The sequence below is a fragment of the Sorex fumeus genome, unplaced genomic scaffold (assembly GCF_029834395.1).
Source record: "Sorex fumeus unplaced genomic scaffold, SorFum_2.1 ptg000098l, whole genome shotgun sequence".
Lineage (NCBI taxonomy): Eukaryota > Metazoa > Chordata > Mammalia > Eulipotyphla > Soricidae > Sorex > Sorex fumeus.
In genome coordinates, this window is record NW_026606155.1 from 24,843,766 (window position 1) to 24,865,141 (window position 21,376).

Here is a 21,376-nt window from a genome sequence, read left to right on the forward strand (position 1 = left end):
TGCCCTGCTTTTGTAAATATTTAGTGGAGCATAGCCATGCCTACTCATTTGTGTGCTGGCTCTTACTCATTCCACTCCACAATGGCAGTGTAGAGTCACTGTAAGACACAGTATATGGCCTACTGGCCATCTAGCTATATATAGAAAAAGTTTGCCGATCCCTAACCCAGACAACAGTATGTAGCTTAGTGGGTGCCAGACATCATCATTTATGTCAATATAGATCTTCAAGTATGTTTTCTAAGTCTCCAAATGATGAGACTAGAAAATTTGTTTCCGTAAGACTTAATTTAATACAGAATACAATCCTTTTCATATTAAAATAGAGATAAGACCCCCTAATTGTAATGCACAACCCTTTTAAGAATATTGCTAAATTTTTGAGACACTCTGATGGCACATTATAGGAAGGGATATTTTAATTCTCAAAGCAATAAATTCATCTTTATTTTTTATAAGAAAGTCAATCCTATATCACATAGTCTAATTCAAAGCATTTCTAAGGAGAGAAAGGGAAAGGTTGTCTGGGAATAATAATGCACAAAAGCAAATAAATAATTATGACACAAGGATGGTGCAGAGAAATAGTGCGGTAGGTAGGGTTCTTGCCCTGCACACTGCTAACCTGGGTTTGATCCCTGGCATGCCATAAGGTTCCCCGAGTCCCACCAGGCATGATCCCTTAGCACAGAGCCAAGAGTAAGCTCTCAGTGCAGTGGGTGTGGCTCAAAAAAAAAAAAAAAACCACAGACTTACAGTGAAAAACTTTAAATTCTAAGTACTGGTAACAAACTGAACTTTTTATAAAAAGATACTGGCAAATATACAGTAAAGAATAATAATGAAATAGAACATTTCAGAGTACAAGTTTTAACTTAGTAGCCTAATAAACATATTTTGTCATTAAGTATGAATATTGTCAGCCTGCCCTCTGCCAGTATCACTCGCAAGCGAATGAAAACAAAAGAGTGGAACCTGGGAGAAAGACTTCTAAACCCAACCCTGGCTCACTTGTGATATAACCTGGGATATCGCCACTTGAAGATGGGGAGGATAAATCCACCCTGATGTCTGAAAATTAAAATCCAATATAAAAACGTGAGTTTTGAAAGAAAAATAACTTTATGAATCCAAAATACCCATTTTTGTAAAAGGACTTGAAAGAAGGAGGGGAAAAAAATCGCTTAAATCAAAAATTTCTATTCAAATTCTGCTATAGGAAGGTACCAAGTTGTAGGCAGCTATCATTTCTCAATAAGTCCAACATCAAGATATTTCTCATAAAGGGTGTTAGGAGATCCGTCCAGGATGGGAGATGCATGCTGAAAGTAGACTATAGACCGACCAAACATGATTGCCACTCAGTTCCTCTTTTTCAAACCACAGCACCCAAAAGTAGAAAGAAAACAAAAGGGAATGCCCTGCCACAGAGGAAGGGTGGGATCGGGGGATGGGGGTGGGAGGGATACTGCGATTAGGGGTGGTGGAGAATGGGTACTGGTGGAGGGATGGGTACTCGATCACTGTATAACTGAGACCTAAGCACAAAAATTTGTAAGTCTACAACTGTACCTCATGGTGTTTCACTAATAAAAAAAAAAAGGTATTTCTCAGTTAAAAGAGAAACTATTGGGGGCCAGAGAGATAGTAGAGATAGTACAGCATGTAGGGTGTTTGCCTTGCACACAGTCGACCTGGGTTTGATTCCCGGCATCCCATATGGTCTCCTGAGCACCACCTGGAGTAACCCCTGAGCATCACCAGGTGTGACCTCAAAAAGCAGAGAAAGAGAGAGAGAGAGAAAGAGAGAGAGAGAGTGGCAGTGAGAGAGGGTTTATTCTATACTTGGACAAGATACGACAGCTGGCATTTAGAGGCCTAACGAATGGAAAAAGATAGTTTACCTACTAGGTTTTTACCTAGCTAGTTAAGATTTAAAAAAAAAAAAGGTAAAGGAATAACAGATTACCTCCTATCTCACACTCTTAAATTTTTTCTCTGTATTTACTTGGTATAATATGCATAACCAAATTCTATTAAAATACTAAAGGGGCTGGAGAGATAGCACAGCATGTAGGGCCTTTGCCTTGCACGCGGCCAACCCGGGTTCGATTCCCAGCAACCCATATGGTCCCCTGAGCAGTGCCAGGTGTAACTCCTGAGTGCAGAGCCAGGAGTAACTCTTGTGCATTGTCAGGTGTGACCCAAAAAGCAAAAAAATAAATAAATAAAATAAAAAAATAAAATTACTTTTAATACTGTATCACTATTACCCTGGTAAAACATTTTAAAGTTTCTTTAAAATACCATTATCAGTTGGGTGGGGCTGGAGTGATAGTATAGCAAGTAGGGCTCTTGCCCTGCACAAGGCTGACCCAGGTACAACATGTGTTACTCCAAATGGACTCAAGCCCTGCTAACAGTGATCCAGCACAGAGCTATGAGTAAGCCCTAAACACAACCAGGTGTGGCCCAAAACCCAAAAATAACATTAGAGCCAAAGAGATAGTTCACCAGGTAAGGGCCTTATACTCAGTTGACCCGGGTTTCATCCCTGAGAGCAGAGCCATGGGTAACCCCTAAGCAATCAGGTGTGGCCCAAAATCGAAAACCAAAACCAAACCCTAAATGAAATTATGGAAATTTCTGGCATAATATGAGCAGCATTTCCCACAAACTTATACTGGTCACCACAATATATAATGCTACCATAAAATATAATGCTCTTACCTTGTTCCTCACTTCCTTCCTTACAAAGACTAGAGCTCTGGCCCAGACTCAAACTGATATCATCAGAAGTCTTAGCAGTGTCCGTATCTCCTAAAAAAGTTAAGGGAAATATGTAAAGGCATTATGTTTCAATTAAAGACTATACAGTGTGGAATAACAAGGATATTATTCTAGGAATAATATATATCTAGGAATATAATAGACATCCATTAATTAATGCACTTTTTTAAAGATGTTCAAAGTAAGTGGGGAGTATCATGAATTGTCAGACCACATAACTATTCTCATAACAGCACAAATCATGCTATGTCTTTAAATGAAGCAATTTTAAAAAGCAAATCACGCTTTTTTGTTCCTGGAGCGATAGCACAGCGGGTAGGGCGTTCGCCTTACACGCGGCCAACATGGCCGACCCGAGTTCGATTCCTCCGCCCCTCTCGGAGAGCCCGGCAAGCTACCGAGAGTATTCGAAATGCCAGACACAGTAACAACAAAGTCTCCAATGGAGACGTTACTGGGCCCGCTCGAGCAAATCGACGATCAACGGGGGGCCTTTACCTTTACCTTTACCTTTTTGTTCCTCAAGATCACCATCCACCCCCCGGGTTAGGAGGCCCCACACAAAGTGGTGGGCTAAGCTAGAGCTAGCCACCCTGGCTTGGCTCCACCCAGCCCCATCCCAAGAAACAGAAGCAATGGGGCAGTTTGCTCCTGAAGATCACTGCCTCGTCCCTGGTTAGGAAACTGAAGTGGTAACCAAGTCTTCCCAAAAACAAAACCCCAAGCCCAGATGATTCACTAGTGAATTCTTTCAAACCTTTACAGAAGACTTATTGCCAATCCTTTCCAGGCTGGTCCAACAAACTGAACAAACACAAACATTCCCAAACAGTTTCTAGAAGGCAAACATCACTCTGATACCAAAAGCAGACAGAATTACAGGCTAATATTCTTGATAAACACAGATGCAAAGATCCTCAATAAAATATTAACAGAATCCAACAACTCATCAATGAGGTCATATACCGTGACCAAGTAGGATTCAGCCCAGGGATGCAAGGACAGTTTAACATACACAAGTCAATCAACATAATATACCGTATCAGCAAGGGGGGAAAAAAAATCATATGATCTTATCAATAGTTGCAGAGAAAGCATTTGACAAGATCCAGTACACACTGATGATAAAAACTCCCAAAAAAACAGGAACTGAAGGAACTTTCCTCAATATAATCAAAGCCATTTACACAAGATCATAGCAAACATTATATTCAGTGGAGGGAAAAACTAAAAGCCTTCCTTGTAAGATCAGGCACAAGACAAGGATGCCCACTATCGTCATTACTACCAATAGAAATTAGGCAAGGAAATGATATTAAGGGCATCCAGATAGGAAAAGAAGAAGTCAAGCTCTCATCATTTACAGGTGACATGATACTCTTATTTTTTAAAAAACCTAAAGACTACAAAAAAAGTTCTCAGAAACAACAGATTTGTAAAGTGGCAGGCTACAAAATTAATATGCAAAAAATCCATGGTTTTCTATTAATTTGTGGAAGTCCATGATTTAATATTCAAAAGCCTACTGTTTTCCTACGTACAGATAATGAAAGAGAAGAGATATTTTAAAAATCCTATTCACAATTGTGCCTCAGAAAATCAATTAACTCAAAATCAGCTTAAGAGGTGAAAGACCAATACAAAGAAAATTATTAAAAAAAAAAAACACTTCAAGAAATAAAAGAGATCATGAGGAAATAGAAACACATTCCCTGCCATGGATTAGGAGAATTAATAACATTAAAATGGCAATACACCACAAAATTGAATTGTACAAATTCAATATAGTTCATATAGAGATATACCCAAGACATTTTTCAAAGAAATGTGTCAAACATTCCTGAAATTCATATGGAACAACACCCCCAACACCCAGAATAGCTAAAACAATCCTTGGGAAAAAGATAGAAGGCATCATCTTTCCCCAACTTCAAATTGTACTACAAAATGGTAGTAATTAAACCAACATGGTATTGGAATAAAGACAGACACTCAGAGATCAATGGAACAGAGTTTTTGAATATCTGAAGACAGACCCTCAAGTTTGATCAGTTAAAGGTAAGGTAAAGGTAAAGGCCCTCCCGTTGATCGTCGATTTGCTCGAGCGGACCCAGTAATGTCTCCATTGGAGACTTTGTTGTTACTGTGTCTGGCATATCGAATACTCTCGGTAGCTTGCCGGGCTCTCCGAGAGGGGCGGAGGAATCGAACTCGGGTCGGCCATGTTGGCCGCTTGTAAGGCGAACACCCTACCCGCTGTGCTATCACTCCGGTTGATCAGTTAATTTTTGATAAAGGAACGAAAGATATGAATTGTAGCAATGAAAGCTTTTTCAACAAGTGGTGGTGGGAAAACTGGTTAGCTACAATCAAAACAATAAACTCAGACCTCTTTCTAGCCCCATGCACAAAAGTCAAATCAGAAGGAATTAAAGACCTTGATATCAGACATGAATTCATAAGGTATATAAAGGAAAACACAGGCAGAAATCTCCATGACATTAAAGCTAAAGTCATCTTCAAGGATGAAACATCACTGACCAAGCAAACATCACTGACCAAGTGAAAGCAAAGATAAACAAATGGGACTAAAGTGAACTAAGAAACTTCTGCACCTCAAAGGAAATGATGGCCAGTACACAAAAGCAGCCCACAGAATGGAAAAAATTATTTTTTTCCACTTTCCTCAACATTCATCTGATAAAGGCTACTATCTAAGATATACAAGGCACTTAAGGAATTTGATGAGAAAAAAACATCCAACCCCATCAAAAACGGGGAGAAGAGATGAGCAGAAACTTCCTCAAAGAAGAAATACAAATGGCCAAAAGCACATGAGAAAAAATGCTCTACATCACTAGTTATTAGGGAGATGCAAATCAAACAACAATGGGTATCATCCCATGCCACAGAGACTGGCACACATCAAGCTAGGGCATGGAAGGAGGGAGAAATAGACTCTCATTTACCACTGGTGGGAATATCAACTGACCCAGCCTTTTTAGAAAACAATACGGACATTCCACAAAAAAACTAAAAATTGAGCTTTCATCTGACCCAGCAATACCATTCCTCGGAATATACCCTAGGGGCCCAAAATCACAATGCAGAAAATTGTGTTTCTGCACTCCTGTGTTCATTGCAACACTATTCACAATAGCCAGAATCTGGAAAGAATCCAACTGCCAAAGAAAAGACGAGTGGATAAAGAAACTATGGTACAATTACACAATGGAACACTATGTAGCTACTAGGTAAAAAATGAATTTATGAAATTTGCTTATACACGGATGAACATGCATATCATGCTGAGTGAAATGAATCTGAGGGAGATGGATAGACACAGAATGATCGCACTCATCTGCAGGATATGAAAAAAAAATATTATGAGAACAGATAATAGACAAGAGTACCAAGAGAACTGATCCATGGGAGGAAGCTTGACACAGGGCAGGGGGTGGAGAAGCATAGTTTGGACAGAGATAAGACCACTAAGACAATGGTAGTTGAAAATTATCACTCTGAACGAGAACTGGGTGCTAAAGGGAGGTAAAGTGCTATACATGATTCTCTTTCAGGAACAGTACTGCCAACAATGCCAAGAAGGAAAAAAGGGCGGGTGGGAGGAAGGGCGGGAACCAAGAAAGAAAGAAGAAAGTGTCTGCCACAGAGGCAGGCTAGGGGGAGGGAAAAGGAAACTGGGGACATGGGTGGTGGGAAACGTATACTGGTTAAGAGAAGGGTGTTAGAACATTGTATGACTGATACCCAATCATCAACAACTTTGTAACTGTGTATCTCACAGTGATTCAATTCAAAAAAAGGAAACGCAATTTATGTAATAATAATGAGAAAATACCAATTTCCTTCCCACAGAAATTTAGTAAGTTGAAAAACTATAAGGTATAATAATATGAATTTGTCTCAAGTAGATTTACGGAATAAATAATAAATTTACAGAATAATATATACAGGGAAAACCTTATTTATTTGCATCCAATTTAAAGTTTTCCATAATAAAGCATTCCACCTTCCATGGTCCTTCCGAAGCCCATTAAAGTACGTTTCTCAAAGAAGTTTATTACAGATCAAAACTTAGTTCATGCAGTGTTATATAAATGATCAAATATCTGTATAAAATTTAGTAGATGAAAGAATATTATTTAAATCGAGTGACTTTTAGAAAAAGACTTTGTCATAAAGCAAATTCAAGAGTGATTTTTTCCATTACATGTGTATATATCATATTCGATTATCTTTATTACAACCAAAAATGAAATTGAAGATCAAAGGCAAGTTTCAAGTTAGCTCGTATCTACCTTTGATAGTTGCTGCTGTCCCAAGACGAGAGGAACCAGATCCAATCTGCAATCACAGAACAAATAAAACTAGGTAAACTGCTGGCAATGACTAGCAATAAAAATTAGTAAGGCTATCACATTATCAAAACAGATTATCACTACATAAATACAGACTAAGCATGCTATTTTATTTTTAATGTATTCAGTTCTCTTGATTTTATTTATTTAAATTTTCTTTCAGGCACACTGGCATACAGTACTGTTAATGATAGGGTTTCGTACATAACACATTCCTGCATCAGAAAGCCGACTTCCCTCTCCACTGTTCCAGTGTTCCTCTATCTCCTGACCCCCTTCCCTTTCCCGTTATTTTTAGAGCCACATAACCTGCTGAGTGTGGATTATGCTGCTTTCCTATCGGAGGCACAATGGGACAGTGAGTCCCTTTCTACTATCAGGATAAATGGAGCCAGGAACAGAATGTCCTTTCCTCAAAAAATGCTGGTCATATAATTACTATCAATTTACATATACATAATATATATAAAATACATGTGTGCATATATATATGTGTGTATATATATGCATACATATATATACAAAATCACATCATGACATATTCATGGTATAAATTGAAGGAGAACAATCTTACTGTCTGTCAGACAGTGTTTCAGCATGTATTTTTCTGAGTTCCAGACCAAGCCCACTGGCATACTGCTGACATCTTTAAAACAAATTAAAAATTAAAATACTCACTAAAAATGTTAGCAAAAACTGTGAACAGAAAATCAAAAAAAAAATCAACATACACTGAACTTTCAGTTCTTATATTCATAATGTTTTAAAATCTTCCTAAATTTTCACAGCCATCATTTATTATACTGCTATAAAAATCAAGTAGTACCACATCTATGAAAATGCAGGGGAACAAACAGAAATCTAAAGAATTCTAGACCTGTTTTCAAGGGACTCAAGATTAAAACAAGCAAATTTAGTATCTGAGAATGAAATTAAGAACATTCGTATAATACTTTCTATTTTATCAAATATTCAATAGGTGTATGTACAAGAAATTGGCTCAAAATACAGGCTACTATCAACTCTGAAAAACACAAATGACTGATGATCTGTCTGGCAATTAAATGAGTGTGTGAATGCACGCAGGCACAGGCGCACGCGCACGCACATGTATGTATGTATACAAATACACTGAAATGTTCATACTTAAAGATACTGGACCAGAGAGATGGCTCAACAGGCTGAGCAAAAACTCTCCACGCAGGAGGCCCTGCCCGATCTTCAGCACCACACGGTCCCCTGAGCACAATCAGGGCGAAACCCCCATGCACAGAGCCAGAACTGTTCCCAAGCACCACAGAGTGTGGCCCCAACCCCCCACTCCATCCCAAGTGAAATAATACCCCAACTGAAATAAAGAATGCCTATCTTACTCTGTATGAAAGTTACCTTCAGTAAAAAAAGAAGTAAATAAGCATACATACACAGGCTTAAAAGTACTAAGAAACTCCTGACACAGCCAGGTTAAAAATCAGCTCTGCAATATTTTTTGAACTATTTCTTTTTCCTTAGCTATGTTCCCTTTTAGGCGCTGCAATTAGCATGGGGGGACCTTGGGGATTCCCCAGGCAGTGCTTCAGGGCTACTTCCAGCTCTATGCTTAGGAGTCACACCAGGCATGGAATGGAATCCTGAAGCACTGGGGAAGTCTGGATGTGCTCGGTGCATTGAGTGATCTCTCTGCCCCCGACCCAAAAAACATTTTACTGACAAAGAAAGCTTCATTTTTCAAGCTAAAGAGATAGATCACAGGGCTAGAGCACATGTTTCTGCATCCAGAAACTCTGGGTTTGATCCCCAGCATGGCATGGCCCCCGAAACACAGACTTGGGTATAGCCCCCAAGCACCAAGTCAGGAGTGACCCTCAAGCAGATATGGTCTAAAAACAAAACAAACATTCCATTTTTAACATGCTTGTTAAGACAACCTATAGAACATTTGCTCTATTTCAACTAGAATAATAAACTCAGGACTGCTAAATAGACATTTTAAAACAAGCAAACAAAAATAATAACCATTTAAGAATTAAAAAAAAAAACTTTTTAAAAAATTAAAAACTTCTCAATATAGCACAGCGGGTAGGGCGTTCGCCTTACAAGCGGCCAACATGGCCGACCCGAGTTCGATTCCTCCGCCCCTCTCGGAGAGCCCGGCAAGCTACCGAGAGTATTCGATATGCCAGACACAGTAACAACAAAGTCTCCAATGGAGACGTTACTGGGCCCGCTCGAGCAAATCGACGATCAACGGGAGGGGCCTTTACTTTACTTACTTATAGGTATGATAGATAGCTGTTTGCTCAAAGTCTCAAAGTGTCCCCTTTTTCCATCCTTGCCAAGTCTCCCACTTCATTCAGAGGTTGGGTTTTTATCTTTTGACCTGTGAAAAGTGGGCCCTATATCTGGTCCAGTTCTGGCCAATAATGATAAGAGAGAGCCTGCTGGAGGCTTCAGGGAAAGACCTTTCATGTCTAGAAAGAGGACCAAAGACAAAATTCTCCACCCCCACATTCCTCACTTTTCAGTAGGCTTGTGATTGAAGCTTCTGTGTTCATCCTGTAACCCTAAAAGAAAAAGTCAAAAGAACTATGGAAATGTCAACCCACAGCCGGACATCACTGAGCTGCAGAACAAATGTCACACGGCCACCTCCAGATGTAGGTGATAAACTCCCATTTCTTCAAGTTGCTTAATTTAGTCCAGTTATATTACTTGTTCACAAAAGCATTCTGAATGGATACAATGAATAGTTATATTTTAGACTGCATGCATTTTGTATTATTTAAGTTTATGTAAACGTTAGGATTATTTAAGTAAACGTTATTTAAGTAAACGTTAGGATTATTTACATGTGAAACAACACAGGATTGAGAATATAAACTACTGAGCACGCATGCTCTCTCTCTCTCTTTCTTTCTTTCTTTCTCTTTCTCTCTCTCTCTCTCTCTCTCTCTCTCTCTCACACACACACACACACACACAAGAATTCAATGAATTCCCCCAAATGTCACTATAGAAAAACACTTAACGGTTTTAGCATTCATGATATATTCAATAGAGACTCAAGTCCCAAGCAGCATGTACACTAAAATAGTACTCTGTTTAAAGAAGGATTTTTAAATTATGACATGAGTAATTTTTTTCTTGTTATTTTCCACAATGTACTAATTTTTTTTCTTTCACAGTGGTGGGACTCGAATGCAGGGCCACCCCCCCCCGCCCACACACACACACACACACACAACCAATATTTAGCACTAAGCTACAAGCCAAGCCCCTCACTATCATTTTTTAAAAAGCAAACACATTTTTTTTTATTTATCATTTTTTTTTATTAGTGAAACACCATGAAGTATACTTATAGACTCACAAATTTTTGTGCTTGGGTTTCAGTTATACAATGATCAAGTACCCATCCCTCCACCAGTGCCCATCCTCCCCCACCACGGGTCCTATCATCCCTCCGACCCCCCATCCTCCCCCCCCCCCCCCCCCGTCCCACCCTGCCGCTGTGGCAGGGCATTCCTCCCTGTTCTCTCTCTCTTCTTTTGGGTACTGTGTTTTGCCAGAGAGGCATTGAGTGGCAGTCATGTTTGGTCTATAGACCACTTTTAGCATGTCTCTCCCACCCTGGGAGGGTCTTCACAACACCCTTTATTTGGTGCTCTCTTCTCTATCTGAGCTTCCTTCTCACCTAGCACATGTGGCTGGCCTTCAAGTCATGGAGCAAAATTCCTGGTACTAATCTGAGCCCTTCCTGGGTGTTAGTCTCCCGTTTTGTTGCTTTATGTTCCCCAGATGAATGCAATCTTTCTGTGTCTATCCTGCTCTTTCTGACTCATTTCGCTTAACATGATACTTCCCATGTAGTACCACTTGTATGTAAATTTCATAACTTCATCTTTTCTAACAGCTACATAGTACTCCATTGTGTAAATGTACCAAAGCTTCTTTAACCAGTCATCTGTTCTCGGGCACTCAGGTTTTTTCCAGATTTTGGCTATTGTAAAGAGTGCTGCAATGAACAAACAATTGCAGATGTCACTTCGACTATACATTTTTGCCTCTCTGGGATATATTCCCAGGAGTGCTATAGCTGGGTCAAATGGGAGATCGAATTCTAATTTTTTGAGAATGCAAACACATTTTTAAACGGAAAAAAAAATTTTAATGGACTATTCAGGCACATTGGGTGAAGATTTTTACTTTAAGAGGTATGTGCACTAAAATGGTTCAGTACTTCTGTGAGCCTCAGGTTTGATCCCCAGCACAGCACGTGCCGGGAGCAACTCCTGAGCCCCTACAAATATGACCCAAAAACAAAACAAAAAAAGAAATAACCACTGTTTGTCAGTACTGATACTATCTCTAACAATATACAAAAGTCTAATTCTACTTCACTTGAACCTCCCTAATGGATAACAGTAATAATTTCTTTTATTTCAACCATTTCTTTTATTTCGAAAATAATTAAACGGAAACTACCACAGTTCACCAACAGAACAGCCCCAAATATTTCCCCATCTGCACTCAAGTTCACATTTTAAGGAAAACTAAAGTAAGCACCCTATGCATTTATGAGAAGAGATACTTAAACTACATTCAGGATGGGATTCCGTCCCTCAACTGAGCAGAGCAAGTTCTAACCAGCAGGATGCCCAAAGAGAATTTTCAAACTGGCGACTGATCTGTCCTTTAACTTGTTCTACACAAAAACAGGGTGTAGAAAGACATGGCTCTCCAAAGGATTATTGGAATAATTTAGGCTTAGTCCCCACAGTAGTGGGATAATGCCAATTACCCTAGGGACTAAGCAGCAGTTTACAGAGAATAGAAAACATGCAACCATACCTAAAAACACTCATTTCATTCTGTACGGAGCTGGAAAAAAGCACAAGGCCAGCAAAAAAGCAGAATCAAGGATAGCAGCAGAGTTCTTCCAGCTGGCATTGCAAAAACTGAAGCTTGAGAATTTCCACATATGTTTTAAAACAAAGTAGAAAAAACTCCAACATTTCCCAGTATTTGTTCTATAGTACACTCAGTCCTAAATGAATCTTACTGCAAAAATCATTTGAGGGGCTGAAGCAACAGTACAGCAGGTAGGGCACTTGTCTTAGTAAGCAGCCAACCCAGGTAGAATCCCTAGAACCCATATGGTGCCCTGAGCCCTGCCAAGAGTGATCCCTAAGTGCAGAGCCAGGAGTAAACCCTGAGCACCCCAGGGTATGGCCAAAAGTTAAAGGGTTAATTTAAAAAATCATTCGAGGTACCCAAGTGATAATGCAGCGGGTAGGGTGTTTGACTTGCACGAGGCCAACCAGGTTCAATTTCCAGTATCCCATATGATCCCGAGTACCGCAAGGACTAATTCCTGAGTGCAAAGCCAGAAGTAACCAGTAACCCCTGTGTATCACCAGGTGTGACCCAAAAAGCAAAAAAAAAAAAAAAAAAAAAAAAAAAAAGCCATTTGAGATTTAAATCATGAGACACAACTCAAATAAAAATGCATCTTTAAAGTTTTTTGATTCACAGAATACAGTGATTTTCACCTTAGTACAACGCTGACAATGTGGACTAGCAGAATACAGTGGGGTAAAGTCAGGAGAATTACGTACGTTATCTGAATGAGTCAAGTCTGACTATTTCACAGTTCACTGTCTATGTACAGTTAAGGATAATTAAAAATCATTAACTGGAAATCAGCTATACACATGGCATGTGTTAGACAATTAGAAAAAAAGAAGGAAAAATCTACTCTGTAGAGGCTTATAAATTGCCCACACATTATCATACACCAAAAACAACATGCTAAATAAAAAAAAAAAAACACAAGTGCTTCATCTGCAAAAAGGCAGCACTACAAGGTCCTTGAAAAATGTTGAGGAATAGGGGATGGTTGAGAACAAGACTTTAGGTTAGACCAGAAAATAAAGAGGACTAAGTCTCTGACCCAGAAAGGAGGAAGCAGAGGAAAGGGCAACTCTGGCCCACAAGCAGCACAGTCTAACAGCAAGAAGACTGAAGGGGAAATCCAGAAGTGAGGCCAAGCCTAGAACATAGCAAAGAGTCAGCTGTCAACTTGGATGTGAAGGAAGGGCTTATATAATGACCACTGAAACCATGGTTATCTAAAGTTCTACAAAGAGAAGATTTAAGAGAACATTTAAGATTTCTTGCTAAATTGCTGTCTTGTAGAGCTTAGAGAATTTTACTGAAGTAATGTCCGGCTGAGAAGGCAAACTCGAGTAACTGGGACTTGGATTAGCGTGGGAGATGTTTAGGATCAAAGAGAGATAGATCGGCAAAGACCCAGCTGAGGTTAGAATGAGAGTACATTAGCAGATGTTAGCCAAATTTTGAAATAATATTTTCAGAGTTGCTATTTTAAAATTCAAAGCTAAAGGAACATGGGCCAGAACGATAGCATAGTGGGTAGGGCCTTGCATGTGGCCAACCCAGGTTCGATTCCTCCACCCCTCTCAGAGAGGCCGGCAAGCTACCCAGAGTATTCCGCCCACACGGCAAAGCCTGGCAAGCTACCTGTGACGTATCTGATATGCCAAAAGCAATAACAACAAAGTCTCACAATGGAGACTGGTGCCCACTCAAGCAAATCGATGAACAATGGGGGGACAGACAGACAGATATTTTTACCGTATTTAAGCTAGGTAAATTTTTAAACCATTTTTGAACATTTCTCCAATATATATAATGTGAAGGCAAGTGAGAGTGTGCAAACTAGAAGCTAATTTTTTTCTTCTTAATTAATCTTTTGTTTTTAATTGAATCATTGTGAATTACAAAGTTGCAAAGTTATTCATGACTGAGTTTCAGGCATACAATATTTCAACATCAGTCCCTTCACCATTGTCCACATTCCCCCACCAATGTTCCTAGTTTCACTCCTGCCCCTCCCCCTGCCTCCATGGCATGCAAGCACTATATTCTTTTTTCTTCTTCTATTTTCCCTTCTTTATTTTTTCCTTTTAAGCACACTAGTTCACCTCCTTTCAGCACCCAGTTCTCATCCAGTGACCACTTCCTTCTGCCATTGTCCTACGTGGTGCCTTCCCTACCTATCCCTCCTCAATTCCCATTGGCAAGCTTCCTACTAAGAACAAGCCCTCCTGCTCTTCATTTCTAATGCCTTTGGGCATTAGTTATTCCCCACTTTATTTCTTTGTATCCCACATATACTGAGATCATTCTGTGTCTGTCCCTCTCCCTCTGACTCATTTCATTCAGCATGACACTTTTTCAATCCATCCATGTATCAGCAAATTGCACGATTTGATCTTTTCTTACTGCCAAGTAGTAATCCACTGTGTATATGAACTACAGCTTGTTTATCCAGTCATCTGTTCTTGGGCACTTGGGTTGCTTCCAGACTTGGGCTATTGTGAATAGTGCTGCAGTGAACTTTCCTGCATTGTGGTTTGGGACTCTTGGGGTAAATTTCCAGGAGTGGAATTAATGGGTTGTATAAAAGCTAAAGTTCTAATTTTTTGAGGAATGTCCATATCCATATTGTCTTCCAAAAAGGCTGGACCAACTGACATTCCCAGCAGTAAACGAGGGCCTCTTTTCAGAGTAAAAATTTTTGTTCATTTTTGTTTGCTAGTTTGTTTTTGTTTTGGCTTTGGGGCTACACCCAGCAGTGGTCAGGGCTTACTCCCAACTCTGCACTCAGGGATTACTCCTGGCAGGCTCAGGGAACCATATGGGGTGCCAGGGATTGAACTCAGGTTGGCCATTTGCAAGCACAGCTAGCACCTGAACCACTGTACAGCACCCACCTCTCAATCTAACTATCCCGGGGAAATGGGCATGTTGTACAAGCTGAATAAAAATGTACCTAATGTAAAAATTCAGGTAAATAAAAATACTGGGTCTGGGGGTAACTCAAAAGGCTAAAGGCATGATCAGCTAAGGACTGCCTGTTCCCCCACCACCACCAGGAATGACCCACATGCACTGAGTCAGGCTGTAGGCTCTGAGCACAGCCAGGTATGGATCAAAAACAAATAACAAAAGAATTCTTTTTTGATCATCAAGATAACCCCAAATAGCATCTTACTATTATGGAGAGGGGATACATGAGTCCAGTATGAGGATGAGGCAAAGGACGAAAGAAGACACAGGTAAATACCTGGTTGCTAGGATCTAAGCCAGCGTAAGAATTTCTTGAACTGCAACCAACTGGGGGTGTGGCCTCTCGAATGAACTCAGACATTTCAATCCCTCCACCGGGATCACTGGAGGGAAATGAAGAAAAAGAGAGCAACTGTTATTCTAACACAATGACCTTTTAATTATTAGCAGAATTATTACTTAAGTCACTTTTTTTCTACATCGCTATGGTATCCAGGTAACAGCAAAAATATTGATCATTCTCTTTTATAAATCTGATCATTTGTATTACTTTATAATGACTGAAATATTTTCAGGACTTGAAAAAAATCAGAAAACTTTCCCAACCTGTCTACACCAAATCCCGTATTAGAAGCTGACACGAGTTAAAATTACAGAAAACTAAATACTGCACATATGTTATGTGCCATACGATCACTCTAGCAAAGAGATGATTTGCCTTCTGCTATCAAAGAGTAAAAAGAAACTGGGCAGTTAAAACACAGAATTTAATCAGACTTTACACTCCCTCATCCTGCCAAGGGCACAGTCCAACTAGGGAGTCTGACACAATGAGGAGTGTGCAAGAGAACAGTTGTCCCAGACAAGCTGTTTTTATTAAAATTTTTAAGTTAACATACTTAACTGGATAATAACTTACTTGAAAGAACTGGAAACCGTTTAAATATATAGATGAGTTATGTTACAAGGCATAAATTAAAATAGCAAAATAATGCTAAATTGTACTAATAACTATTAGACAAGAGGGGAACATTTCAAAAACATGAGAAATTCACATATATTACATCTTAAAGATAATAGAAATCCCAAATTATGAGAAAATGTGAGATCAAATTTCAAAAATTTTTAATAATATTTCTGGTTAATACTTTGAAAGAAATCAATCCTAGATGCTATCATAACGCTTTTTGTTGACTGTGTTTTACTCATTCTCCTGGGTATACAGAATAAGTACTCAAAAATTTTAGCTATTATTATTTATCAGGAAAATAAGTGCTACCATTTATGCTGGATATCACAGAAGATATAAGCTATCCTGTTCATCCACCTAATGCTATGCTCTGGCAATAAAACAAAAGCCAAAATTCTTCTGGTGAACAATCTTATCCCAAACTCTTACACGGTCATGGGTACTGGTGACCCCACCACTCAGATTTAGGAGTGACCTCTACTAACCAAAGTCTCTCAGTGTAACCCAATTTCGTGGTCATAGAGATCAGTTGTAGGATACATGCACTGACCCAATTTGGCATGAGTTGATGTCCTAAAAGTGCTCCGTTTATGCTAGTCTTGATGTTATGAGAACTTAAGGCCTGGAGGTGCAGCAGCAATTTTCAACCATTCTGAGGGAGCCTACACACAAAGCTAACTAAAACCAATGAGCAACGCACAGCCAGGGGAACCAGGGTCATGAAATACTTGGAAGTTCTGCACCATGCCATTTTTGAAGTTCTGCACCATGCACACAGACTTCACAGTAATGTGAGCATCACTCAGTTTGAAAGGGGTATTCTGATATCTGCAGTAAAAAGATGTAGGGAAAAGTTCCTGTATACCTCCACTTCAATATTTACCACTATAGCTGTTTGAATTCTAATGCAATTTTGTTATTAACTGTCTCATAACTATCATATTACTTTCTGCCTAAGGGATCCTAACTAGAGACAGCTTACTACAGTTAACCTACACCCAGTAGTGAAAAATCAGCTTTTATAACTTGAATCAGCTTTTATAACTTGCCGCCCATTTATAAAAATAAAACATACTGGAATTGTTTCAAATTTGATGGCCAATTCAGCATATAAAGGTTGACGTGTGAGAAAAGTGTAATATGTTCGTGTTTGTTGGCCATTTGATATGAAATCATACAGGCTACACAAGCCAGAATGAGAAGTATTTATTTTTAAAATATTAAATATTCAGATGGCTATCACCAAACTAAATTAGTGGTGAGTAATAACTGACTGGCAATATTATGGTTATCTCTACTGACATGCTCTAAGTCAGATTTTACAGATCTTAGAAGCTAGAGACCACAGTAAGGTCTAAGGTATAAAATATTCAACACCACAGAAAAAAGCAAAACCGTCAGCTGGCCTGGTTTCTGTAACAATTTTACTGATATATAACTGCTGTGTATTTACCACCAAACAACTTAATCCATGAAATTCAGTATATTAAAATCAAGCAACCATCACAATAAATTTTATACTATTTCTATCACCTCAAAAAACAATCCCTTTAGCTATTGCTTCCTGACCCTCCCCATACAATCTTCACTTCCACCCTATGCAATCATTTATCTGCTTTTCATCTCAATAAACTAGCTTATTGTAGATGTTTGATGTAAATGAAATCAATCATATGAACTCATTTATAAATATTTATGAATGTTTGCTCCTTTTGCTCGAGCGGGCCCAGTAACGTCTCCATTGGAGACCTTGTTGTTACTGTGTCTGGCATATCGAATACTCTCGGTAGCTTGCCGGGCTCTCCGAGAGGGGCGGAGGAATCGAACTCGGGTCGGCCATGTTGGCCGCGTGTAAGGCGAACGCCCTACCCGCTGTGCTATCGCTCCAGCCCTTTTAACTTAGCATATTTTTCAATGTTCATTCAGATTGTAGCATGCATTAATGCTTTGTGGCCAAAAAAAAAATCCCTTTATTTATCTACTCATTAGTTATTGGACATTCTTGCTGACTTGTACACATCACTTCTGATAGAGCAAATCTAAATGATCATAATATGTAACTTTATTATCAATAACAAATAAAAACAACTATTTCAACAAATAATCGTTTTAGTAAATAAAAAAAGTATTTCTTTTATTTCAATCATAGGAACATATGCAATTTAGTTTCTCAATTAATATTCTCTCCCCTAAATCTAACATATAAATACTACATCTTCATTTCAGAGATTAAAAAATTAAAAAGCCAAACCATGTAAAAAGTTGCTCAAGACCAAAGAAGACTGAACAATGTAACTGAATCACTGGAATATGAAGCAAGGGTGGTCAAAGAGAAAAAAACAAAATTTACTCAGCATTCTCCAACGTGTGTTCACGTTTTCTGTTTTCTCACACACACTTGATTGTTGGAGTGTTAGCCAAAAGTGGTCAAGCCAAGATTTGAAAACCAGATAGATCCATACCAATCTCTAAAGCCAAGTCTAGGACAAGATCTAGGACAGATGCTGACTTTCAAACAGACATTGCTATTCTCTCTCGAGTTTAAAATCACATGTGCTAGAGCAAACACTAAGGACTGCGTGAATTGACATTGTCGGGTAGCACATTATTTAGTGTGGGGGAGCAGCCTGTGCATCACAGATATGAGAGCTCCTGACCTTTCGTCCACTAGGGGCCAGCACACATCACCTCATAGTGATAACGCAAAGTAACTACAAATATTGCCAGTGGTCTCCTGGGGGGGCAAAAGTCACCACTGCCCAGCTGAGCAACAATGGCCTGAATAGCGTACTCAATTTCAACACTGAGAAGAAAGAACAATTAAAGAAGCAAAACAGACGAACAGATGAAATAGGGGGAAATGAATGACCTCTTAAAAATAAATCCTTTAACAACTTTTAGGTACGTCTCTCCTCTACAAATTCAGACGCAGAACTATTAGTCAGCAACAGATGTCCTAATTATAGCTAAACATGTAAAACAGCTACATAAAAATCATCTTTATTATGAAGACTTGAAGATTTTTGGCAATGAAGATTTCAGCACATACCTGGAAAGTATAGTGGTCTACAATTCTCACAGAAGCAAAGCAATACACCAAATTCAGGGAATCTCTACCTTTATGCCTTAACTTCCCCATCTGTTAAAAAAAAAAAACCAGGTACAGGGAAAGGCAGAAAAGAAGAAAGGGGTCTAAACTGTATTAATAAAGGAGGCTTCGCCAGCCAATTTATTATTAGTATCATTAACTGCTAAAGCTTAAATAAAAAAAAAAAACTCCACAGCACCATTACAGTACTAAATTTACAAATCTAATTCATAGTACCATGACTTCCTAAGGGTATGAATAAATTAAAAAGTCCCTAAAAAGAATAAATCTTACCAAAATGTTTAGCCCAAAATTTACCTGCATATAGGTTCTGTGGATCTTGAGTTTATAATACTGCCATCATTACTTCCATGAGAAGAGAAAACAAAGTCTTCTTTGTTTTCAAATTTGTTTTCAAAAAAAAAAAAAACACCTTCAAAATATTGATATACAAATCCTAAAAGTCAATGTGCTCTTTTCCTCTCCTGAAACATTAGAGATGTAATACAAACATTAATGACTTTGAGTCCTCTAAGACTCAGATTTAATGAGCTCTTTTAAACTTCTACACGACAGCCAATGAAAACTACAGCTCAAGTAGCCCTACTATACTCATTCACTCATGCAGCAAACTGGTAACTGTATCTAACAGAATGATCTGTCACTGTCACTGTCACTGTCCTCCCACTGTTCATTGATTTGCTCGAGCGGGCCCAGTAACGTCTCCATTTTGAGACTTGTTACTGAGTTTGGCGGGCGAGATACTCTCGATAGCTTGCCAGGCTCTCCGAGAGGGGAGGAGAATCGAATCCAGCTCAGCCAAGCTCTAGAAATAAAAAGTATTTTTTATTCATTTGTTTTCCTTAGAACAGAACATAAGACCACAAGTAGCAGCATAGCTTTGTAGCACTGTCCTCCCATTGTTCATCAATATGCTTGAGTGGGCACCAGTAACATCTCCATTATGAGACTTGTTGTTACTGTTTTTGGCATATCGAATACGCCACAGGGAGCTTGCCAGGCTCTGCCGTGCAGGCGGGATACTCTCAGTAGCTTGCCGGGCTCTCCGAGAGGGACAGAGGAATCGAACCCAGTTCGGGCCGCATGCAAGGCAAACGCCCTACCCACTTTGCTATCATAATAAAAACTAGAAAAAGACAAGGATGTATGCCAACACTTTTTCAATTTAACCACGTGCTAGAATTCATACCAATAAACAAGTTAAACAAGAAGTGAAAGACAGGGTGGGCTGGGGAGATGGCTCAACAGGCTGGAGTGGAGGTCCACAATGGATCCCTGACACCACATGGTCCCGCCATGAGCACTGATAGAAGTTGGTACAGAGCACCATGGGGAGTGACTCCTCAAAAGCATAAAATTAGATAAGAAAATATGTAACTCTTATCATTTATTGAAAAATTGAGAAATAACCTATAAAGTTTCACCATTTAAAAGGACGTTTTAATAAAGTTCCTAGACACAAAGTAACAGGATCCATTTAAAGGAGAAAGCCAAAAACAGCACAGAAGTTTGATAATAGCATAAAAATTATTAAATGATTTGGCAAACAAAGTTATACAAGTGTTTTATGGAGAAACTATGAATCTTTATTGGAAGATGTTAAAGAAGATAAAATATTGTAAAGAATCATAAAGTGAATCTAAATATCCAATATAATCTCCACCCCCACTCCTACCACCCCAAATTCTAAGTTCTTGCAGACTTTGCCTGGCAAACTCTAAAGTTTTTATCAAAGAGTCAAGAATATCAAATCTACTCCTGAAAAAGAACAAGGTGAGAGGTTTGCCCCACAATATATCAGAAGTCATGTTATAAAGGTACAGCAACTAGGAGAACATGTAATGGTACAAGAATAGACAACTATAGATCAAAACAACAGGAAAGAAAGACCAGTAATATACCCACCCCAACAACTAGGACATATCACCAAGGAAAACAGTCCATTTAAAAGTTACTGAGTAAACCAGTTATTCATATTTTATCAAAGTTGATACCCTATCTGACACAGAAATTAAAATAATTTCAGGGTGCAGGAATGAAACTCAAGTGACAGAGCACACAGCTTTCACGTGTGAAGTCGTGGCTTTGATCTCAGGCACTACATGTCCTCTGAGCACCACTGGGTGTAGTTCTCCGACCAAGAAGCAAAATAAAATAAATCCATGTACAAGTGAAATGTCAAAACAAAAGAAAGGGGAATCTCTAGGAAAACTATATAGGATAATATCTTTGTGATTTCCACGTGGGAAATAA

At 39.0% G+C, this 21,376-nt stretch overlaps 1 protein-coding gene across 6 annotated transcripts in view; it reads right to left on the reverse strand.

The window, feature by feature from the left end:
• Positions 1-21,376, reverse strand: part of PCNX1 (pecanex 1) — a 165,441-nt gene that overhangs the window by 101,468 nt on the left and 42,597 nt on the right. For 5 of the 6 annotated variants that reach the window (XM_056134261.1, XM_056134259.1, XM_056134257.1 and 2 more), the window contains exons 3-5: positions 15,322-15,427; positions 7,110-7,155; positions 2,731-2,820 (exon numbers count right to left, since the gene is read on the reverse strand). In XM_056134261.1, coding sequence (XP_055990236.1) covers positions 2,731-2,820; positions 7,110-7,155; positions 15,322-15,427 — 242 coding nt within the window. Of the gene's footprint in view, positions 1-2,730; positions 2,821-7,109; positions 7,156-15,321; positions 15,428-19,063; positions 19,132-21,376 lie in introns of those variants that run through there. The other variant, XM_056134262.1, reaches the window with a different exon arrangement.